This window comes from Megalobrama amblycephala, linkage group LG21, assembly GCF_018812025.1.
Source record: "Megalobrama amblycephala isolate DHTTF-2021 linkage group LG21, ASM1881202v1, whole genome shotgun sequence".
NCBI classification, from domain to species: Eukaryota; Metazoa; Chordata; class Actinopteri; order Cypriniformes; family Xenocyprididae; genus Megalobrama; species Megalobrama amblycephala.
In genome coordinates, this window is record NC_063064.1 from 9,773,196 (window position 1) to 9,798,708 (window position 25,513).

General features: G+C 37.1%; 1 protein-coding gene across 1 annotated transcript in view; it reads right to left on the bottom strand.

The window, feature by feature from the left end:
- rbms2a (RNA binding motif, single stranded interacting protein 2a) overlaps positions 1–25,513 on the bottom strand; it is a 66,373-nt gene that overhangs the window by 16,034 nt on the left and 24,826 nt on the right. The window contains 3 exon segments of the mRNA XM_048172062.1: positions 1,754–1,845; positions 1,960–2,018; positions 25,336–25,496. Coding sequence (XP_048028019.1) covers positions 1,754–1,845; positions 1,960–2,018; positions 25,336–25,496 — 312 coding nt within the window.

Consider the following 25,513-nt stretch of genomic DNA (forward strand, 5'->3'; position numbering starts at 1 on the left):
CTGCTCAAGAAACATTTATGATTGTTATCAATGTTGAAAACAGCTTCATATTTGTGTGGAAACTGTGATACATTATTTGATGAATAGAAAGTTCAAAAGAACAGCATTTATTTGAAATAGAAAGCTTTTGTAACATTATCAATGTTTTACTGTCACTTTTGATCAAATTAATGCATCATTTCTGAATAAAAGTGTTAATTTCTTAAAAAAAAAAAAAAAAAAAAAACTTTTTAATGGTAGTGTATGTATATATTTACTATAATAACTGGTAATAACTAGGTAATATCCCTGAAACTAACCCTAAACCTAACCTTAAACCATGTTTAATTCCTAGTTACTTTATGTTACTCAGTACTTTCTAGAGTAAGTACAACCTGAAAATTGTTAATTGTTACAGTTTTTTTTTTTAAACATTTAATAAAAAATATTTTTGTTTTATTTTTAATTTAAAAAAATGTACAAAGATTTCATATTGGGTTAAAGGTGCCCTAGATTATGTTTTTAAAAGTCAAAAATAAGAAAAAAAAAAAAAAAAAAAAAAAAGTGATTTTGTGTACTGCAAGTATTTTTTGAGACTATTGCATATTGTTGCTCCGTGGCATAACGGCTAATGCTACACTGTTGGAGACATTTATAAAGAATGAAGTTGTGTTTATGCATTATACAGACTGCAAGTGTTTAAAAATGAAAATAGCGACGGCTCTCTTGTCTCCGTGAATACAGTAATAACCGATGGTAACTTTAACCACATTTAACAGTACATTAGCAACATGCTAACGAAACATTTAGAAAGACAGTTTACAAATATCACTAAAAATATCATGTTATCATGGATCATGTCAGTTATTATTGCTCCATCTGCCATTTTTCGCTATTGTTCTTGCTTGCTTACCTAGTCTGATGATTTGGTTGTGCACATCCAGATGTTAATACTGGCTGCCCTTGTCTAATGCCTTTTATAATGTTGGAAACGTGGGCTGGCATATGCAAATATTGGGGGCGTACACCCCGACTGTTACGTAACAGTCGGTGTTATGTTGAGATTCGCCTGTTCTTCGGAGGTCTTTTAAACAAATGAGATTTATATAAGAAGGAGGAAACAATGGAGTTTGAGACTCACTGTATGTCATTTCCATGTACTGAACTCTTGTTATTTAACTATGCCAAGATAAATTCAATTTTTCATTCGAGGGCACCTTTATGGTTTTGGTCAAAAATAACAGACTAAAAGTAACAGAAGGAAACATAAGTTTGTGTGGGTATGAAAAATAAGACATTAAGCACAACATCGACAAAAAAAGTTTAGATCTTCTACAGGTCACTCGTCTTCACGTGATATGAATTCGCAGGTCAGAGTTCACCAAACTTGAACTTTGGAATGCAGTGTAATTCCAAAACTTGGCATGAGCTTGTGTTTGAATGCAAATGAATGGAATGAAAAGTGTAGTGTGACTGCGGCTTGAACTGTAGTGCTGCAGTGTGAATCATACTGCGTTCAGTTTTATCACAAGCATGGAGACAATCCATGCAAAGTGATTTATCAAGGCTGCGATGCTCGAACGAAAACACGTCAGTGGGAGCCGAGCTTTGAGAAACAACACTTGCAAGCAAGAGAGCTGGAATTCACGGAATAAACAAAGATGACCTCCTCACTACATACTGCTGAAACTGAAGTGCCAAAGCAGGTTTACTCGGATTGTTACGTGAAGATCAATGGTGTATGTGCTGAATGGACATTTCTCTAATATCCTACCTTGGCCATCTGAGCTTGAACCCCACTGGACTTGAGCGCCGTCACGGCCTTCTGTGCTGCTGCGGGACTGTCGAAATCCACAAAGCCATAACCTACATATACACACACACCAAACGTAAATCATTTTATGTCAGATGCATAGGCTAATGAAACATTGAGAAGTGAGGTGGGATTTTCTCAAGAACATGAAGTTGATCTGCACTCACCTTTGCACTTGTTGGTAGTTTTGTCCAGAATAGCTTTGGTGGACACAATCTTTCCATACCTTAAAATATCAATACAAAGATCATGTCAAATGTGACTCAGCTCCATATATATTCTGTTTTTACTTATATATTTTTTATCAAATAGGCCTTTATAACACTTCTACGGAGCCCCTAAAGGGACATGGGTGGTAGAAAAAAAAATGGGAAGGAAGGAAATTTTACGTGGTGGTGGAAAAAAATTTGGGATGGGAGGAATTTTTTTTTCTAATATTTTGCGTTCCCTCGCAAAGATTGCGTTCCCACGCAAAGATGTTTGCGTTCCCTCGCAAAGTTATAATCGTTCCCTTGCTGTGAGCTCGGACAAACACTTCCTCTTTAATGTCCTGCTGGCTGGCAGTAGAGTTTCAGTTAGTAACATACGTTAATAATGCAAATAATGCGCAGCTCATAGAGTTTGAACTTGTTGGACTCAAAAATGAAGAAATGCAGTCAGTGCTTATGTCAAGCAGTTCAGTTGGCAATATATTCACAGATTCGAGCTTACCGGATTAATAATTCGTGAGCTAAACGTTCTTAAAACACAAATGCAGCTACTTCCAATCATAGTAACCTAGACAACAAGCTACAACAACCCAATTTTCCTCAAATGTGCTTTATAATAAATTGGTCTCTATGAGCAGGCGGCGGAGATACACGCCTGAAGGGACCGTCTGACCATCCCATCCCAAATTTTTTTCCACCACCACGTAAAATTTCCTTCCTTCCCATTTTTTTTTTCTACCACCATGTCCCTTTAGGGGCTCCGTACACTTCTGTGTTCAAAAGGTGGAAGCTTCAGAACAGATACTTCATCTAAAGACACCAACCTCTGTTTACAATCATTAATTGAGTATTGTGAAATAAAATGGAGTCATGATATTCCCATGCACATTTTGGGATTTAAAGGGGAGCGCGTAAGCCATACTGTATGTGTATGTGCAGTACTTCAGAGTCTGACCACCTTATTTTCTTACAGAAATGCAAGAATACAATACAAACAACATATGACATTAATAAGCATTAGAATTAGCCAAAGTTTACTGTGGCGACCAGGGCGGGCGAGAGCCGTGAGGGAACGGCGCGAGAGTTAATGAGCTTCACCTGGGAAGGCGCACCGGCCTCGAGTCTCTCACGGAGGAGCTCCGGGAGCATAAAAGGAGGAGAGACGACAGTGAAGGACGAGAGAGGACCAGGCCTGGACTTTATTTTATGTTTTATTATGTTTGTGACCCTCGCGGACGTCTGCCGGCATTACTTTCGTTTTGTTCTTTGTTTATTTTATTAAAGGTTATTGTTTGAACGTTCGCCAGGTTCCCGCCTCCTTCTTCCCGTACATACGAACTGTGTTACATTTACATTTTTTAATTATGACTTAAAGACTGTTTTGGGGGGATTCAATTAAAGGTTTGGGGGAAACTTACTATTAAACAATAATGTTTGCATTCTTACAGTTACATTCTTATGCATCCATAAATAATTTGATCAAATTGAAGCTGTTAAAATAAAGGAATATCTCCAGCCCATAGATGATTATTTAAAAATAACTGGTTTGATCAATCTTAAATCATTCGTGTTTGAGGGCAATTATTGGATAGCATTATACTGTAGACAAAAACAGGTGGTCAATCATAGTATATATAATGCAAAAATAAACAAAATAGTATTCAAAATAAAATTAAGTTAGTCCGAATTATTCCTCTGGCAGTAACTTGAGCTGCTCTTAATTTTTCTCATGACCGCCAACACCGACAGCGCTGATGATCGCCTCGCTCAGATAATGTTACACATTAACATGAAAGATGGCATACATGGAAGGCTATCATGCAAGTCTAAATAAACAGTTTTAAATATTGATGTTTATTATTAAGTTAAACTAAATTAGTTTTAATTTTATTTTCAAAACTGGCGTCCATCCACTGACAATAATGATGGCGGAAATTCATTTATGCTACTAATCAGAGCCAGATGTGACTGTGATAAAGGCCTATAACTGCAAGAGACTATACTTTCAAAAACATCAACAAATCCCAAACTTTTGAGCAGTAGTATATACATCACAACCAAGAAGCAAGTGTTGCAAAGAACTTTTAAAGGGGACCTAATTGTGCCCCTTTTACAAGATGTAAAATTCCTAAACTTGAGCAACTTGTCTCCTCAGTCCCAGATGTTTGCAGACTGTTATAAAAAGAAGAGGGGATACCACACAGTGGTAAACATGGCCTTGTCCCAACTTTTTTGAGATGTGTTGATACCATGAAATTTAAAATCAACTTAAAATGATACATTTTCTCAGTTTGATATGTCATCTATGTTGTATTCTGAATAAAATATTGAAATTTGAAACTTCCACATCATTGCATTCTGTTTTTATCATAGACTGTAAAAAAATATGGACGTAGCGTCCGTGACGTCACCCATAGAGTTCTGAACAGCAGTTTTGACGCCTAAATGAGGCCGCGGCCATCTTAGCTGCGTGTCACCGCACGTCACTCCCGGATAACTGAAAATGGGCAAAGAGGCGGGGAGGTGGTTTGAGCTGATATGATTGGTTGCTGAAACCACGCCCGCCTAGCTCGACGTGACCATGTTAGCAAGCAAAGGAGCTATCTATCTTAGATACGATCTAAAATATTAATGAAGATAAGTTTTATCATCAGAACGTTCTAAAGGTTTACTGTCAATCTACGGTGTTTTTAAGATATAGATCCTCCAACACCAGTAGTGTTGGGTGTGCAAATAACAACATGGAAAATCAAAATGGGACTTCATACCTTTATAATGAAATAGAGATCGCGAGATGAATCCAATCTGTGGCACTTGGGTAAAATATGAGTGTCCATTGCAAAACAAAAAACATTTCACATTTCTTCTGAATGATCTGCTCTCTGTCATCATTCTTCAAGAAAGGATACAATCTGAGCAGCGTTTATGTTGTAAAACTGTATACGATCGTATCTAACAAACAAATGTGCCTGTGTCCAAAGTATATTTTTTTCAAAATAGTGCAGCAGTTTTAGTTATAATATCCAAGCAGTGCTGTCAGAGTTGTATATCCTCCCGCCATTGTCATTGTAGTAAATCTCACAATCAAAACTTTCAGCCAATGCCACGATCCAACAACGTGTGTTCTGTGTCTCTTCCGCATGCATGCACATCAGTCTCGAATATTATGCAGCAAGCCATATTTTATAATTGTATAAAATAATCGAGCACAAATACGGCTGAGATGCCAAATTCAGCGGCAGCTGAGGTAACATGACGGCTCAGACAGCAGCGCAATCTACCTGTCACTCAAGTGACCACGCCCTTAATTATGCAGAACTTTAAGGCTTAATATAATTTAAACGGATAAGTTATAAAAAAATTCACCCCCCTCAGAGTTGTCATGAAGGGCAAAAATAGCAGTATAGACCAAAACCACAATTTGAACCAACTTGTAAACATGTTTTTTTCTGCTATAAACTTGGCCAATTTAACATGGGACTCTATGAGATTCTGCTCTCTTTTGGAGCCTGTCCCTAGCGGCCAGTCGATGAATCGCAGTTTAAGTTACTTCCGTATTGGCTTCACGAGAGAAAGGGGGAGGTTGCCGCTTGGTTTTTATTCACAATTTGTACAGTGTCCCGACTTTTTTGGAATCGGGTTTGTATTAATGCTAGAATTAATTATTTTTTTCCGTTTTTATAACCAACACATTTGCAAATGAACACTATCTACTTTTTTTTTTTTTACATAAAGATAGTCAGAACATCTGCATAGCTTACATAAATACAGCTAAACAACAGTGAATCTAACATGACTCATTTGTACAGCATTTACACATATAAAGTCGTCCGAGTCCACACCCTCCTGTCCTGTGTGAATGATCTGCGCTGTAATCAGCCTCAATGCTGCTGTTTGTGTACAGATTGAGACGTCGCCCTGGGGGCAAAAACTATTTGTTCTGGCCTTTCCTCCACCACACCTGTCTGTCTTTCCTCCTGTCTGCCCCTCATAAATAGAGAAAATAGAGAAACTACTACAAACAGAACATTATCCTGTTTAAGTGTGATGTGTAGTTTGATGTCTTTGAGAAATAATTTGACAGAAGCTTTATGTAAGTAAGAATGATTTACTCCTATAATGCCAGAATGGCTTCAAACTCAAGTTAATTATGTTCAAACATTATGTTTAAAAATCAATTATCCAATACTCGGTGGATGATGCATCAGATTTTTTAATCACATCAAGATTTTAAGCTTACGTTTAAATGAGGGAAAGTGTCTATTTTAGGTACAATGCTGATATGGTTATTAACCATTCATTTAAATATTTATTCTTTTGTAATAGAAAATTTAAAATTGTCACTAGTTCATTTAAAAAGCTGCAAAAATTAATTACAGAAGTCAAATATTCTTTGTACTATTTATAATATGCAATAAAAAAAAATGGTCACCTCCAATTATTTTTTATTTCAATGGTCCACTTTAGACATTCTACTAACTATAAGTTACTCTGCAACTCCATGTCAACTAGCAGTCATTAGAGTATTAGTAGACTGTCTGCTTAATATCTGCTAACACTTTATTTTGATGCTCCTCAATGACATTCTACTGACTATAATAACTTATTCTACTAACCCGAACCCTAAGCTGCCCTAACATAATTAAATAATTTAATGTATTTAGTCAGTGATATTAAATAATATATATGTTGCCATTTGTAAGGTTACCACTGAACTCATAAACACTAGAGTGAGATATAACATTTATAAAATAATTAGCAAAATGTTGTTTAAAATATGTTTTGATGGAGTACAGAACGTCAGGTTATAGGACATGTCAGCTAATGTAAAAGATCAATCTCCAGTTTTTAGTTAATGTAATAAAAAGTTTTAAAATGCATAATTTGCAAAACAATTGTCTAAATATTAATTGAAGTTTAAAAAACAATATTTATTGTAATTTTCTAATTTATTAATAAACATCTGTAAATGTAATAAACAAAAACTAAATACAGTATAGTGACAGTATTTTTATGTAATTTATGCGTGTATATTACACACACAAAACATGATCTATTATCAGGACATAAATAATGTATCAGATTAAGTGCACGCATGTTTCTCTCTCATGAGTCGTGAGCTTCAGTGAGAGCAGACGACTGATGTAACCCGACTCCAGTCCTGACTCCTGCTCCAGTTCCTCTCTCTCTCTCTCTCTCTCTCTCTCTCTCTCTCTCTCTCTCTACACTGGATTCACTGCGCAGTTACACTAATGTTTGTGTGTAATACTTTACCAGAAATATGCTTAATTGTGCTTATTTAAATATGCTCATGTATTACACACCAATTTAAATATTTATGTAATTTATACTACCACAACTGAACTGAAGTTTCTGAATATCCTATCCTAAAGGAATTTTGATCAAAAAGTATATACTTGATTTGGATAAATAAATTTAAACTGTGCCAATATATTTAACTATACTTAAACTATAGTTTTTAAATAATTTAATTTAATTTAATTTAATGAGTTAAAAAAACAGCATATATGGGAAATCTTTTTTTTTTCCCAAAGTACCGTCCAAACTAGTAGTGAAAATTTTATTTAATTTAATTTAATTTAATTTAATTTAATTTAAAATGTAATTTAAAAATTATTTTAATTTAATTTAAAAATATATATTTTATTTTATTTATTTTATTTTATTGCAGTTAACCAGAAGGAAAAACTGCATATGTGGGAAATCTTTTTCCCAAAATACTGTCCAAACTAGTAGTGAAAATAAGTAAATAAATAAATACATTTTTAATTTAATTTAATTTAAAATGTAATTGAATTGAATTGAACTGAATACCCCATCAAAATACCCCATTAATTTAAAGTACTGTCCAAATTGGTAGTGAAAATAAGTAAATAAATAAATACATTTTGATTTAAATTCAATTTAAACTTTAATTTAATTTAATTTAATTTAATTAGCTGCAGTTAACCAGTGAAGGAAAAACAGCATTTTGGGGAATCTTTTTCCCAAAGTACTGTACTATTAGTGAAAATAAATAAACACATTTTTATTTAAAAATTAATTTAATTTAAACATTAGTTTATTTTTTATTTAATTTAAAAATTAATAAAAAATTTAATTTAAAATGTAATTTAATCTAATTAGTTGGAGCATATAGTGCAGGAAAAACAGCAAATGTGTCCAAATAGGTAGGGAATAGTAAATCAATCAAAAAATAAATAAATAAATAAAATACATTTTTTTACATAAATAAAGAAGAAAAAAATGCATAGTGTCTTTCACTTATTAGTAATCATTTTCAAAGGGTTTGTCATAAATTCATTGTAATCCTCGTTCAGACATCAGAGATAACTCTCCAGCGCCTCTGGCAGTACGCACAGACATTCCTGTCTGTCTCTGACTCTTTTCCGATCACGCTGACATGTGGGAAGTCTGTCGTTCGGCCAGTTGGCACGATGGAGTGTTGTTGGCAAAGCCGCTCTGGAATGACTAAATGAAGCATAACTTTCTACATTGAGTACAACTGTTGGAACAGTACAAGCGTTATTAACACACCGTTTGGCTGCTACAACTGTGACCTGGTCTATCATGAGTTACTAACACCGATGAAGAGCTAATACAGTTCAGCTTTGGATTTGAAACTAGTCAAAGTAGCCCGTTCTCAATGATATGCTACAACAGCATTTCGATTATTCATTTGTTGATTATTTCTTTGATTAATCAGATATTAAACACCTTGCTAAATGCTCTCCTTCAAACAATGAAGAAACTGAACTCAATATAATGTATGTTATACATCATCACATATCCACCTTCCAAAAAAGAGGAAGTGACTTCTTATGTTTTAGACTGTGAGAGAAACATCCTGTTGAACAGTTCAAAGATCATCAGTCAAACACCTATCCGACTTTTAGGGTTGGTGTAGGGCGATAGAAAATACAGTTTGTACAGTATAAAAACCATTACGCCTATGGAATGTTCCCACAATTCACTAAAACAAACGTGTGTGTGTGTGTGTGTGTGTGTGCTACTGTTCAACCATGACCCAGTTAGCACTGATGCTGTCCTTTCCTTCACATGCTCTGGTATTTGTTTCCCCACCGCTGACACTTCCTCACCTCTCTCACCCTGCGATCGCTTTACTTCAGTCTGTGCACTGGTTACGGCTACACTTAAAAATCCATGAGGAACCTTTAACATCCATGGAACCTTTCCAGCATTAAAAGGTTCTTTATAGTGGAAAAAGGATTTTTAAAATGTTTTTCACACTGAGGAAAAATATGTTCTTTTAAGAACTGATCACTGCAAGGTTCTTTTGAGAACCAAAAATGTTTCTACTAATGACATCACTGTAAAAAAAAAAAAAACCTTTTGGAACCTTTATTTTTAAAGGGTTAGATTCACCCAAAAATGAAATTTCTGTCATTTATTACTCAACCTTGTGTCGTTCCACGTAAGAACTTTGTTCATCTTCAGGAACACAAATTAAGATCTTTTTGATGAAGTGTGAAAGGTTTCTGTCCCTCCATAGAGATCCAACGCAACTACCACTTTCAAGGTCCTAGAGAAGCATTCAGTTTTTCCACTTGCAAATTCCACCTTGTAAATAGCAAATCCGCCATGGCGCGAGCACAACTGGCTTTTAAAGGGAATGGAAGATGAGACTCTGACTTGGATTTATTGCATGTTACTCCCAAAACACACCCATTACTCATTAAGAGAATACTGACAACCCTTTTAGCGCCTACCATTTTTCCCGTCGTTAAACTAGCAAAAGTGGATTTGAACACGCCCTAAGTGCACTTGCGCCATGCGCTTTAGACCATGTGCTGAGATCGTTAATATAGGGCCCCATGTTTACACTGTTATACGGTAGAGGGCACTATTACGCTTCTTCTGAAAGAGTTCAGAATCTCCTTGATCAAAACACAGACAAAAAGGAGCAGAAACAAGCGATAAAAGCATTGCTTATGCACATTGTAGTCTGTGAAAAAAATTATTTTCTCAGCTTTGTTGAAACGTACCACATTCAAGTGTTAATAAAAAAGAATTCATGAAGCTAGAATTGTAGCTCTGTTCTTTTGATATACTGCATGTTCAGATATTCATACAAAATTCCTAGAAAAAAATATTCTGGGGGTCATAAAATTGTGAAAATGATCAAAAACGTTGGCGGTGGTTGGCAACTTTAAAAAAAAAAAAAAATCTGCAGATAAATAATCAAATAAATAATCTGCAGCTGAACATTAACACTTAGGGCCCTATCTTAATGATCTAAGCACATGGTCTAAAGCGCACGGCACAGGTGCACTTAGGGTGTGTTCGAATCCACTTTTGCATGCGCGCCCGGCGCATGATCCAAAAGGGTTGTCCCTATTCTCTTAATGAGTAATAAACCAATCAGAGTCTCATCTCCCATTCCCTTTAAAAGCCAGTTGCGCTCACGCCATGGTGGATTCACTATTTACATGGCGGAATTTGCAAGTGGAAAAACTGAATGCTTCTTTAGCGAGGAGACGGATCTGCTCGTGCACGAGGTTAAAGCGCAAGCAGACCATCTACGGGACAAGCCGGATTCCACCAAAGCATTTTATCTTTATGTATACAATAATAATCTTTTACATCCTTTTATTTTTAATATTTGGCATGTTTGTGTGCTGCCCTGTGTGTGTAACAAGCAGAATGTACGCACATTGTGCACCCGCCTGTAGGCGCATATTACTAACGCGCTCTTTAAATAACAACAAATAAATAAATACTGCGCATTGTGGTGTGTTCAGGCGCATTGTTGGTGTGTTACTTATTTTAAGGCAATTGAAAAAGACTGTGCCATTGACCAACTGAAACCTGCTCTAAAGTCAATAGAGCAATCGTTTCCAGTTCCTCAAAATAGCAACACGCCAACAATGCACCTGAACACACCTTGTTTTCAGACCAGCACGCTCATGGGCACACAAATGAGCGCGTATGCATTTGCTATTTAAACAACGTGGTGCAGGACGTGAAAATGAAAACTGTGTCGGGCTGAAACTAGCAAAAATCATTAGTCACGCCTGGTGCTGCATTGCACTGGGTGCATGATAGGACCCATAGTTTTAATTACAAACCTGCTTCTCAGTCAACTTAAAAACTATAAAAACTTAAATGTACTCAGTGTTTTTGCTGAAACATTTTTACATTTAAAGATTTTGAGTAACTGTTAAAGTTGTGAAATCACTGAAATGATTATCTTATGAATTAATAAAAAAAAATTTAACTAGATCTAAATAACTACATTTAGAACCATGACAAATAAAAGAGTAGCTACACTATAAAACCCAACAGGTTACACTCTTAAAAATTAAGTTTTCGCAGCAATGCCGTAGAAGAACCATTTTTGGTTCCTCAAAGAACCTTCCAGTGATCAGTTCCTAAAGAACTGAGTTTTTTTTTTTTATCAGTGTGAAGAACATTTTAAAATCATCTTTTCCACTATAAAGAACATTTTATTAATGGAAAGTTTCCGTGGATGTTAAAAGGTTGATGGAACCATCTATGGCAATAAACAACCTAAGAGTGTTTAACTCAGGTCAGTTGAGGAAACCGATTTAAAAACCAATATTAAGCAATATGAACATACATCATTTGAATCCACTAAAACAGAACACATATTTTGCAGCTGACTATTAGCTAGTAATAGCAAACAACTAGCAAAGAGACTATCACTGTTAATGCTTTTAAAATAAAGCAGCATCTCTTGGCCCTTCCTTGACTGAACCAGACACTCTTCACCACAATGTTAACCCCAACATTAAAGAAATCCCTATAAATCCCAACATAACAGAACATTAAACACTAACAGATCTCTCTTCATATTAACACCTCTGCAAAACACACAGAATAACACTTTATTTTATCATTTATATAGTTCAATGCGCTGACAAATCAGATTCCTTCTCTTTGCATGTGATTGTTAAATTCCATTTCTGAAGCTGCTGTTAAATATGAAGAATACTGATATGGAATGAGTAATAATTGTATTTCTTGAAACTGATCAGCATAATTTATCCAATCTCAAATATTTTGATTCTCAATTATTTTCAAATATTAATTCTCGAATATTTTAAATGTTAGCAAAAAATATATAAAGTATAAATTGTTGATCATTTATTTTCATAAAATAAACTTATATGATAGATGTAAATTTTAGACAAAATTGTTTTTAGGCATTTATTTTGGTATGTCCAACTCGTCTCTTAAAGGTGCCCTAGAATCAAAAATTGAATTTACCTTGGCATAGTTGAATAACAAGAGTTCAGTACATGGAAAAGACATATACTTGAGTTTCAAACACCATTGCTTTCCTCCTTCTTATGTAAATCTCATTTGTTTAAAAGACCTCCGAAAAACAGGCGAATCTCAACGTAATTATTATGTACGCCCCCAATATTTGCATCTACCAGCCCATGTTCAAGGCATTAGACAAGGGCAGGCAGTATTAACGTCTAGATCTGTGCACAGCTGAATCATCAGACTAGGTAAGCAAGCAAGGACAATAGCGAAAAATGGCAGATGGAGCAATAATAACTGACATGATCCATGATTAAATGATATTTTTAGTGATATTTGTGAATTGTCTTTCTAAATGTTTCGTTAGCATGTTGCTAAAGTACTGTTAAATGTGGTTAAAGTTACCATTGTTTCTTACTGTATTCACGGAGACAAGAGAGCCGTCACTATTTTTCATTATTAAACACTTGCAGTCTGTATAATGCACAAACACAACTTCATTCTTTATAAATCTAATGTTAGCTGCAATGTTAGCTTTAGCCCATTAGCCACGGAGCACTATCATTAACAGTAACAGTAACTCATTCAGAATCTAATGTAAACATCCAAATAAATACTATACTCACATGATCCGACGCATGCATGCAGTATGCATGACGAACACTTTGTAAAGATCAATTTGAGGGTTATATTAGCTGTGTGAACTTTGTAAATGCACTGTATTATAGTCGTGAGCTCGCGGGGCAGGGAGCGCGCGATTTAAAGGGGCCGCGCGCTGAATCGGTGCATAGTTTATGCCCCAAAATAGGCAGTTAAAAAAATTAATTACAAAAAATCTATGGGGTATTTTGAACTGAAACTTCACAGACACATTCAGGGGACACCTTAGACTTATATTACATCTTGTAAAAACTGGTTCTAGGGCACCTTTAAGTGATATTCAGAGATTTTATTAAGGCAGTATAGCTTTTTATTACTCTGATACTTGCAGATGCAGTCAAAAATTAAAAGAAACATTCTGCTCATTTCTGATGATATATTAAATGAGAAACAACAAATTAAAGCATTTATCTGCTGGAGCTTTAAAAAAGGTTTGGCGAACATGCAGTTCAGCCGGTTGATATGTTGGACTGCTGTTGAAGGAACCACAGAGCCACAGTGTTTAACTTATGAATGGCTTATTTAGTTGTGTCTGCATATTAAGCTGTGACAGAAGTACATGACGCACACATTTATCCAGCTACACACCATAGCAAATCATGAACGCAGTTTGTTTTAGTCTGGTAAAGTTACATCCTTCATACAGCAGGAAAAGATCACTCATATAGCAGTTGGCTAGACAGCATGTGAGGCCATAAACGGAGAGCTTTTACACAGATTACATCATCATGAAATTACCGTAAACGTCCCTCTTAACCTACAGTCTCCCAGCGGGGGGAAACTGGGTGGATCAGGAACAGAGTCTTATAATTTTACAAAAATGCATATGAAGCCAGATGAGACTACAGCAGTGAAATAGAAAGCAAAACTGACTTGCTTCATGTCTAACAAATCATGTCAATGAACTCGCATTTACTCTGATCGACACACTAGTCAAAAGCTTTGCAAAATCTGTTCATTCTCTCAATCCACTTCATAAGGTGGGATGTTTTTTTTTGTTTTTTTTGTAGTATTGAAGGAGTTCACATGTATACTAGACACTTGTTGGCTCTTCTTCCAGTTATTTATATATAAAACAATTTCAATCATTTAAACAAAAACTGCTTTTAAGATTCAGTTAAGAGAAACAAATTCAGTCAAATGTGTCCTTCACATAAACTGAGGACTGTCACCTGAATCTTTCCATAGCAGAAATATGGCTGTGCTGATGTTTATGGAAAATCAGCATTAGTGTATGATGTACTTTTTTTCTCAGAAATGTTTAAAAGCAGCGTCGCACTGCTTTTTCCAGTTCATCTCCAACAGAAGCGAAGCGTCAGCACCTCTCTCTCGCCTCGGTGCAAACGCTGTCCCACATCTGAACTGAACTGAAGAATGTGTCTGTTTAAACATTAATGATAGGGTCTAAACAAGATTGGTCTTGACTTGCACAAGCAAAACCAGTTCTCAGCCTCTAGAAATCTGTAAAATTATGGTATACTGCCGCACAATTTACTTAAGACTGATAGTACGGCTTGTATTCAAAGCACAAATTATCAAGTTTAGCAAGACTATTAACATGCAAAGCTTCTCATGAGTAGATGTACAGTGTTAGCTTATACTACATAAAACCTTACCAATCTACAATGAAAAAAAAATCAACTAAAATTTATATATAATTATACATATAATTTATATATCTTTATATTATTTGCACAAGTGTGTAAATAAATAAGAAGCAACAACGGAGTGTCTTTAAAAGCCCCTTCCTTCCGTCATGGATTCAAATCTCAAGTTGATAGTTTAATAGTCGAGCCCAAGCCTCTGTTACTAATTCTAAAACATCACTTTAGAACTAGTAATGAAGAAATGCTGAGTTGCTTTACTGAAACTTATTTTATTATGTAGAGTAGAGTGTTATGAGAGAGAGATCGACTTAGCGAGTGCATTATTCATAATCACGAAATCAGTTTGAATGTCCCCTGACGAAAGCGTTATCTTTGTCATTTAGTAACAGTTAAGGGGCTTTCCCATGACAACACTAGTCAATGCATTTATAGCGTCTTATAAAGTGCTGTTTCAAGTAAAAAATAATGTCCTTCTTTACAACCTTGTTTCAGTCCCTTTCAATATAATAGTCTTTGCGACTGACTCACTCACTAAAGATGCTGCCATCTAATGGCGCAATAATGTAAATTTTTATTGAAGTTGAAATCACTAACAGACTCTTTCTCAATACCAAATATGGTATATTATTATTTATATAAAATAAAATATTATTTATTGAACAATAATATTTACACATTTTTTACATTTATTCATTTGGCAGGACGCTTTTATCCAAAGCGACTTACAAGTGAGGAATACAACAAGCGAGTCGTCATGACGAGGCAAATAGACAAGAAGTGCTCACAGTACAAGTTATAGGCAGTGCTCAGAGTATCAAAAGCTACAATAGAGAGGGATTAGAGGAAGTGAAAGGATAAGAATAAGAAGTTGTTTTTTTGGGGTTTTTTTTAAGATGAGGTTAAGTGCTCACGAAAGAGATGAGTTTTCAGCTATCTTTTGAATATTGCCAGGGATTCAGCATTCCGGATGAAAGGCAGGAAGATCATTCCACCAGCAAGGGACAGTGAATGAGAATGTTCTGGAAAGTGATTTCGTGCCTCTCTGTGATGGTACCACAAGCCTTCGCTCCTTTAATGAGCGTAGGCTTCTGGTAGGAGTGTAGACTCATAAGAGTGAGTGGAAGTAGGAGGGTGCTGAGCCTGTGGTAGATCTATAAGCAAGCGTCAATGCCTTGAATTTGATGCGAGCAGCAAGTGGTAGCCAGTGCAGAGAGATGAAGAGAGGCGTGACGTGGGCTCTTTTGGGCTCGTTGAAGACGAGACGTGCTGCAGCGTTCTGAATCATTTGTAGAGGCTTGATTGTGCATGATGGCAGTCCAGCCAGAAGTGCATTGCAGTAATCAAGCCTAGAAATGACCAGAGGCCTGGACCAGAAGTTGTGTTGCATGTTCTGTTAGAAAGTGGCCTGATTTTCCTGATGTTATGTAGTGCAAATCTGCATGACCGAGCTGTCTTTGCAATGTGGTCTTTGGTCATCAAGGATTACTCCAAGATTTCTGGCCGAATTTGATGGGGTAATTGAGGATGTGCCTAGCTGGATGCTGAAATCGTGATTTAGAGTCGTATTGGCAGGTAAGACGAGAAGCTCAGTCTTAGCCAGGTTGAGCTGTAGATGACGTTCTTTCATCCATTCCGAGATGTCCGCCAGACAGCGTTGAGAATTCGTGCAGCTACTGTGGGGTCATCTGGTTGGAATGAAAGGAAGAGTTGTGTGTCATCAGCATAGCAATGGTAGGAGAAACCGTGTGCCTGAATGATGGGATCCAAGAGATGTAAGTGTAAATGGAGAAGAGGAGGGGTCCAAGCACTGAACCCTGAGGAACACCCTGTGGTCAGTTGATGAGCTTTGGATACCTCCCCTCTCCAGGCAACCCTGAAAGACCTTCCTGAGAGATAGGATTCAAACCAGAGAAGTGGAGTACCTGTGATGCCCAGTGAGGAGAGGGTGGACAGAAGGATCTGATGATTCACTGTGTCAAAGGCAGCAGATAGATCGAGCAGAATGAGAACTGATGATTTGGAATCAGCCTTTGCAATCAGCAATGAATAATAATAGCCATTATAGAATAATAATAGAATAATAATAATAGCCATTATGAATAATAATAGCCATTATAGAAGTATAAGAAGTTTGTACAATAGGAAATAAACACAAGCAAACAATTCAGTCAAAAGTACAAAAGCAGCACTCTAGTTTGTAGATTGTAAGTTAAATAGAAATATAAAGTCATGAAACTTAACTTTGCCCTTAGTAAAATCAATTTGCTTTGAAACAAGTAATAGATTAATAAGACCAAAGATTGCCCATTTAATAAACAAATTATATCTCATGCTTAAACACTATTAGAACCAGGGGCAAATTGCTGAAGGACTGGCCGAGATTAAAGGGTTTAGTTCACCCAAAAATGAAACTTATGTCATTAATTACTCACCCTCATGTCGTTCCACACCCGTAAGACCCTTCGTTCATCTTCAGAACACAAATTAAGATATTTTTTGATAAAATCTGATGGCACAGGTGACACCTGCATCGTCAGCAAGAACACTCCCTTTTTCAATGGCTAGAAAGCTGCTAAAAACATATTTAAAACAGGTACATGTGACTACAGTGGTTCAGCTTTAAAGGTGCCCAAGAATGCTTTTTCACAAGATGTAATATAAGTCTAAGGTGTCTCCTGAATGTGTCTGTGAAGTTTCAGCTCAAAATACCCCATAGATTTTTTTAAATTAATTTTTTTAACTGCCTATTTTGGGGCATCATTAACAATGCACTGATTTAGGCAGCGCCGCCCCTTTAATTCGCGTGCTCCCTGCCACACGAGCTGTCGACTATATTACAACGCATTTACAAAGTTCACACAGCTAATATAACCCTCAAATGGATCTTTACAAGATGTTCGTCATGCATGCTGTATGCATGCTTCGAATTATGTGAGTAAAGTATTTATTTGGATGTTAACGTTTTATTCTGAGCGAATTTGAGGCTGTCCTCCGTGGCTAACGGCTAATGCTACACTGTTGGAGAGATTTATAAAGAATGAAGTTGTGTTTATGAATTATACAGACTGCAAGTGTTTAAAAATGAAAATAGCGACGGCTCTTGTCTCCGTGAATACAGTAAGAAATGATGGTAACTTTAACCACATTTAACAGTACATTAGCAACATGCTAACGAAATGTTTAGAAAGACAATTTACAAATATCACTAAAAATATCATGTTATCATGGATCATGTCAGTTATTATTGCTCCATCTGCCATTTTTTGCTATTGTTCTTGCTTGCTTACCTAGTCTGTTGATTCACCTGTGCACAGATCCAGATGTTAACTGGCTGCCCTTGTCTAATGCCTTTTATAATGTTGGGAACATGGGCTGGCATTATGCAAATATTGGGGCGTTCACCCCGACTGTTACGTAACAGTCGGTGTTATGTTGAGATTCGCCTGTTCTTCGGAGGTCGTTTAAACAAATGAGATTTATATAAGAAGGAGGAAACAATGGAGTTTGAGACTCAATGTATGTCTTTTCCATGTACTGAACTCTTGTTATTTAACTATGCTAAGGTAAATTCAATTTTTGAATCTAGGGCACCTTTAATATTATAAAACGACGAGAATACATTTTGTGCACCAAAAATAACAAAAGAGCGACTTTATTCCACAATATCTAGTGATGGACGATTTCTAGAATATCTAGTGAAAACACTGCTTCATGAAGCTTCGAAGCTTTACGAATCTTTTGTTTCCAATCAGTGGTTGAGAGCGCCAAAATCACATGATTTCAGTAAACGAGGCTTCGTTACATCGTAAGTGTTTTGAAACTTCAATAGTTCACATGATTTTGGCAGTTTGATACACGCTCCGAACCACTGATTCAAAACAAAAGATTTGTAAAGCTTCAAAGCTTCATGAAGCAGTGTTTTAAAATCGCTTAATTTGTGTTCTGAAGATGAATGAAGGTCTTACGGGTGTGGAACGACATGAGGGTGAGTAATTAATGACAGAATTTTCATTTTTGGGTGAACTAACCCTTTAAGCTGTTCTCGGTGGCTATATGAGCGCTGAACAGCCGCTGACCGCCTGGAGCTCACATCTCCGAAAGAGTCTAAACAAATTTTCAAATAGGCACTATGCTTATATATAAATCGCATATTTGAGGTCATACCAAATCAAAATTTCTTAAAACTACATTCCATGACACAATAACAGTAGCATCTGTAAAACTGTAGTGGGTTTGCTCCTCCGTCATTGACGCTCGCTGAGAGAAATTCTGCGAGTATAGATCCGGCAGAAATAAGCAGCGTGATACAAATTGTGAAACGGTTTCTGTGTGAAATTAGTAGAATATTGTATAGTTTGAAAAGGCTCTAAGCCAATCATATTCGAGAACCAGAACCAGAATTAACTGAACTAAGGCCGTGTGTCCACCAAAGCGAGGGGAGGGGCTCGCTTTGAATCGTAGCAAGCTCAAAATGCTAGGCGCTCTTCTGAAAACACTTAGCTGAAGGCGCCCCTCCTCCACTGTGATTGGACGGCTGGGTACAAAGTGACATTGATGAGCGCTGCTTTTTACCCAAAGTCGAACATTCTTCAACTCTCAGTGACCGGTAAAAAACGAGAATGCTGCCTGGCATTTTAAAAACATTGAAAACAAAATATGCTAGCCTCAGAAAAAAAAATGCTTTGGTGGACATACGGCCTATACTGGAATTAGCTGAAAGGATTTGTAAAGTTGTTTGATGTAACATTTTAAAATAAAGCTCTTGGCTTCATCACAAGAAAACAAAGCATTTCCGTTTCTGCCACTCCTATTTGATTTATGTCTCCTGAATTTACCCTCATGTTTCCTCTTTTGAACCACAAATGGCTTGAGTTCTAACCTCAAAGCCTACCATAGTTTGCGCAACAAAACATACTCAAAGTTAGATCTGATCTTGAGATCTCTAGACTATAAACACATTAACAAGCAGGAGTTTGTAGATGAAAAGTCCAACTTAAAGGGTTCTCATCAAGATTTTTTTTAAAAAAAGTATCACATGCATGTGTATCACAATATAAGAAGTCCTAAAAGAGAAAAGTGTGCTTAAAGGAGCTTCAAAGCAGTGGTGTCTGAACCTCTTCTGAATGCGACCACAAAATCCCCTCTGAATGTTTTTTTCCCTATGTAAATTCATGCTCTATTTAACTTCTTAAAAAATGACATGGAACACGTTACACTATCAGTAAGTTCAAAAACAATACTGCAATACAGTTTATCAGGTTTATACATTTTAAATCTCATCAAGTTTGTGCATATTAAAAATAATTTACATTGCTTTCAAATATGCAGTAAAAATTTTAAAGTTTTCATATAATTCACTCTACAAATTCATAGGAATTCACCATCAATTTTCCAAAATAGTTGCATTTTCTTGAGATTGAGTTGGTTTTAAATTTGGAGTGGTTCACAACTAGGGAGTGAACCCATTAACCATCTCAGACGTAATGTAGACATTTTAATGACACATTTGTATAATAAAAAAAATCTCTAATAGTCTCTTGTAAGAGTCTCTAATAGTCTCTTGTAAGAGTCTCTAATAGTCTCTTGTTTGCCTAAATAGCCGCACCCTCATTAAAACACACAAAACAAGCCCCTACAAATTAATAAAAGAACATACAGTCATGCTCGAAAAGTTTACATACCCCTTGCAGAATCTGCAAAATGTTAATTATTTTGAACAAAATAAGAGGGATCAAGCAAAATGCGTGTTATTTTTTTATTTAGCACTGTGCTGAATAAGATATTTTGCATAAAAGAGGTTTACATATAGTCAAAAAATAGCTGAATTTATAAAAATGACCCACTCAAAAATTTACATTCTCTTGATTCTTAATACTGTGTGTGGTTACCTGATGATCCACGACAGTTTTTTTATTTGTGATTGGTTGTTCATGAGTCTCTTGTTTGTCCTGAGCAGTTAAACTGAGCTCTGTTCTTCAGAAAAATCCTCCAGTTCCTGCAGATTTTTCAGTTTACCAGCATATTTTGCATATTTGAACCCTTTCCAGCAGTGACTGTATGATTTTGAGATCCATCTTTGCACACTGAGGACAACTGAGGGACTCAAACTCAACTATTGCAAAAGGTTCAAACATTCACTGATGCTCCAGAAGAAAACACGAAGCATTAAGAGCCGGGGGATGAAAACTTTTGAACAAGATGAAGATGTCCAAATTTGTCTTATTTTGTTTAAATATCTATTTTTTTCATTTAGTAGTGCCCCTTGGAAGCTACACAAGATACTCACATGTTTCCCGGAAGACAAATTAAGTAAAATGTATCTTGATGTTCAAATTCAAAACGTTTTCACCCTCCAGGCTCTTAATGCATCGCGTTTCCTTCTGGAGCATCAGTGAATGTTTGAATCCTTTTTTAATAGTTGTGTTTGAGTCCCTCAGTTGTCCTCAGTGTGAAAAGATGGATCTCAAAATCATACAGTCACTGATGGAAAGGGTTCAAATATGCAAAAAATGTTGGAAAACTGAAGAATTTGCAGGAGCTGAAGGATTTTTCTGAAGAATGCAGAGCTCAGTTTAACTGCTCAGGACAAAAAAAGAGACTCATGAACAACCATCACAAATCATAAAAACAGTCGTGGATCATCAGGTAACCACACACAGTATTAAAGGTCCTATGACAGGGGTGGGGAACGTTGATCCTGGAGGGCCATTGTCCTGCAGAGTTTAGCTCCAACCCTAATTAAACACACCTGAAACTAATCAAGGTCTTCAGGATTACTAAATTTACAGGCAGGTGAGTGTTTTTTTCAGGGTTGGAGCTAAACTCTGCAGGACAATGGCCCTCCAGGATCAACGTTCCCCACCCCTGTCCTATGACATGCTACTTTTTGGATGCTTTTATATAGGCCTAAGTGGTCCCTAGTACTGTATCTGAAGTCTTTCCCGAAATTCAGCCTTGGTGCAGAATTTCAGCCTCTACAAGCCAGTCCCACAAGCTTTCCTCAGGACGTGCTGTTTCTGGGTCTGTGGCTTTAAATGCTAATGAGGAGGAGAGAGACGGGGCAAGGTGGAGGGTGGGTGTGGCCTTAACCAGCTTGCGGCCATGGTACAATGCGCTAATGTTGACAGTGGATGTATCGCAATGGCTCGTAGACACGCAGTCGTTCAAGCTTTCAGTTTGACCCAGAATCTGATCCGGATGAAGAAGTTGCAACTCAGCGGCTACAGCAGGACGTCTCTGAATGGTTAGTTTAAAACATTGTGTCTGGATACGGTACTTTAGTTGGTTTATGTATGCTGTTACAGTTATTATCATGTAGCTAATGCTAGCCTACATTGTTGGCTCTTCATGTTGCTCTGATTTGCTATCATATATATATATATATATATATATATATATATATATATATATATATAAATTATCAGCTATAGACACTAACCAGCGCAACTAAATTAATCCTCTGCCGTTATTACAAATACCTTTTCAGATAGGTGCCTCTGTGGAAAATGTGCTACCATGCCAACATCATTTATTTGTTTACATATTTTATATTTCATAAATCTTAAAAGTTTTTACAATCTTATTACAATTACATCAAGCTCTGCAATCTGGAAATGTGGATATCGCGTGCGCCATAACATCAACAGCAGAACGGTTATCCAAACAACAAAGAAATGTACAACACTCGCGTTACAGTTTGTGTATTCATACACACATACTGAACGCTATCTACCTTTACATTAGCGACAGTAACTGGGCTGTATTGGCCCACGTTGAGGAAACAGTCCTCGGTGAAATGTGTGGCGCAGACATACAAAACTATGGGAAGTTGTATCGCCGCATTACAAGAGAAAATAAAATTAACCCACTGTTTCTTCATATAGGCTCGGATGAAGGAACTAAAAAAATACTAATGGTGTTCATTTGTACATCCAAACACTGAGCAACTGCCATGATTCGCTCGTTTACAAGCCATGATGTGTCTCTCGAGGAAAAAAAAAACAAAATATTGTGCTCGAATCTCACTGTAGTAGCTCATTTCTCATGGGCGGGCAAAGCAGAGAAAGGGGAGGTAACCTTTCCCCTTATGACGACATATGGGGAAGATTCCAGGTTGTCTGATTGGGTCGTCTGAGCGGACAAAGGTTCTACATTTTCTTGGTGGACTAACACAAACAAACTTCCAACGCCATAGATAAAGATGTAAGGACCCAGTCTTAGCAAGAAGAAGACCTCGGTGGGAAGGACAGGACTTCTCATTGGTCCACAGGCAGTTTCTGCCCTTCACCCATCTAGAGACTACTTCCTAAAAGCCGGAACACACCAAGCCGACGGTCGGCCGTCGGGCAGTTTTTCTTCGTCGACCGACTAAGTTTCCTCTGTGTGTTCCGCACCGTCGGCTGAAGTTGGTCCTCGTCGGCTTTGTTTCGGCTGATTCGAAATGTTGAATCGGCGTTGGACCTCGTCGGGCCGTCGGGCCATATGATCATTCTGATTGGCTGTTCAGCTACTGCCGCCTGCTGTTTCGGAAAGGTATTTCATATCACGCAGGCACAGAACTGATGTGCTGCTTGGCCGTCGGCTGTTTAGCGTCGGTTTGGTGTGGCAGGGCAACTTTGGACACAGCAAACCCCGCAGTCTGCTTTCGTCGCCACTAGTTTGTCGGCGTTGGCTTGGTGTGTTCTGGCCTTAAGGTTGGCCACAGACCCGCCATAAAAATTCCTCGGGACCTTAGCAGCAATGGGTGAAACAAAGAGAGATCACAAAGATCCAACCGAATCCATTCTAAACTATATTTGAAAACCTTACAACTGATGCAAACTACACATCCATTTCATACTTATTCACAGAAATAAGTATTCTCAGTACAGCTATTTTAGTGTGACATCTGATACAAATTCAGCTGTTAATGTACAATTGAATGACAGTTATCTTTTTCCAAAGTCTCTATTTGTTTAGAATATTGCCAAAGGTATTCTGGTGGTGGTTTGGAAAGTGAGAAATGCATTGACTATACTGTAAAGACATTCCAACTTTTATGCAAAAATATCTTATTCAGGGGAAAGACGGGTGGGCTACACTTTGTGTGTCCCCTCTGATGCCAGCAGCCAATCACAGCACTCGAATGGAGAAGCGCCAAATTGCAATCTCCTCCTCATCGGAAAGGGATAAAGGTACCCTTTCAACAGACACTCCTTGTTCTGAGTCTGCCCGTCAAAGGGGAAAGACACAACAGATACACCGTTCTGAGTCTGTCCTGCACGGGACAGACATTAACAGACACAACACCGTTCTGAGCCTCTGGTCCATCCAGAGAGACAACAACAGATCCCATGATCTGAGTCTACAGCTTGTGAGGCAGCAACAGAGACGACCACGTTCTAAGCCTCCAGCTTGTGAGGAAAGAGACATCAACAAACACTACGTCCAGAGTTTCCGTCCAGCGAGACAGTAACGACATCTGCAACAAGGTTAAGCTCAGGAGAGCAAACCTTCAATCCAAGGTACCTTCGTCTGCGTGTTCCAGATTGTTAAGGACCTTCTGCACCTACACCAGGGCCTCATCTGCGCGTTCCAGATTTTAGGACCCTTTGGTGCTCCAGGAGATCAGCATCCCACAGAGCTTCGTGTTCAAGACTGTTAAAACAGTACACACGTGGGAGCAACCAATATTTCGCCTCAATTTGAAGAGCCAATCCTCTCTCACTAGTAACACATTTCATTGTAATGGTATGTCATGATTTGTACAAGATATTAATTAGTGGGAACGTGATAATAACTCGTGGCCAAATCGTTTTGTCGAGGTGCTTTTGTCGTGGCCACGCGATGTGAAGTCGTGATGAGATCATTGGTGAAAGATATATTTTTCTCGTGGCCACGAGTATGCGTAAACAACCTGCTCAACCATGGCAATGGAACTATAGAAATGGATAGGCTTATAATAATATTTATTTTTAATTTAGAAAAAGAACGGAATTAAGAAATTATTATATTAACATAGTGCATATATTGTATTGCGCACAATGTTTCTTAGACAGCTTCGAATGAAGTTTATCAATAAATGTTTAAATGTTGTACATTTTAATCCCATCCAACAGTCTTTTAAGTCCATTCACTTATCGTTTATTTTTTAATATTTCTATATTATTATTAATAATAATAAATATTATTATAATCTTATCCATTTCTGAACTCGAGGCCACGACACAAGGATGTCGTTACCTCGAAAAACGATCTCGTGGCCACGAGTTATTATCACGTTCCCACTAATTAATATCTTGTGGCCACAAGTTTATATGTTGTGGCCGAGACAAAACAAAATGAACCGATCATGTCCTCTCCCGGTCACCGTACTAACTGTCCAATGACAGTGCGTGTTACTAGTGAGAGAGGATTGGCTCTTCAAATTGAGGTGAAAGTTGATTGGTTGCTCCCACGTGTGTACTGTCCAATGGCATTTTACCACTCGATTGACAAATGGATAAGGAAAAGCATTTGGCAAACCTGTTTTCCTCATCACTACTTTTCAGATGTATTCTATTTACTTATACATTAAAGATTTTTAAAATGTATTGTTTTATTGTTTTATTAAACATATTTAAAAACAGTAATTAAATAAACAACTTTAAATATGTCTATTAATTTGCTATAAAAAGTGATTCATTTAATACATGAAATTATTAAATTAATTAATTGATTCTTCGTTTTAAGCACAACAAAGCTGCTTCTTGACAAATACGCAAGCACAACAAATAGAAAGAATTAATATAGCGTTACATAGACCAGCGAGACTTACGGTTGACAGAGCTTGACCAGGTCTTGGTCAGTGGTCCCAGGATGGAGTCCACGGATGTAAAGGTTTGTTTTGCTCAGCTGTTCCCCGCCTCCCGCACTACTTGCGCTGCTACTGTTGGGACTGGACAGTGCCATCTGGTGGCTGGAGGACACATAGGCTTGCTGTTGAAATAAAAAAA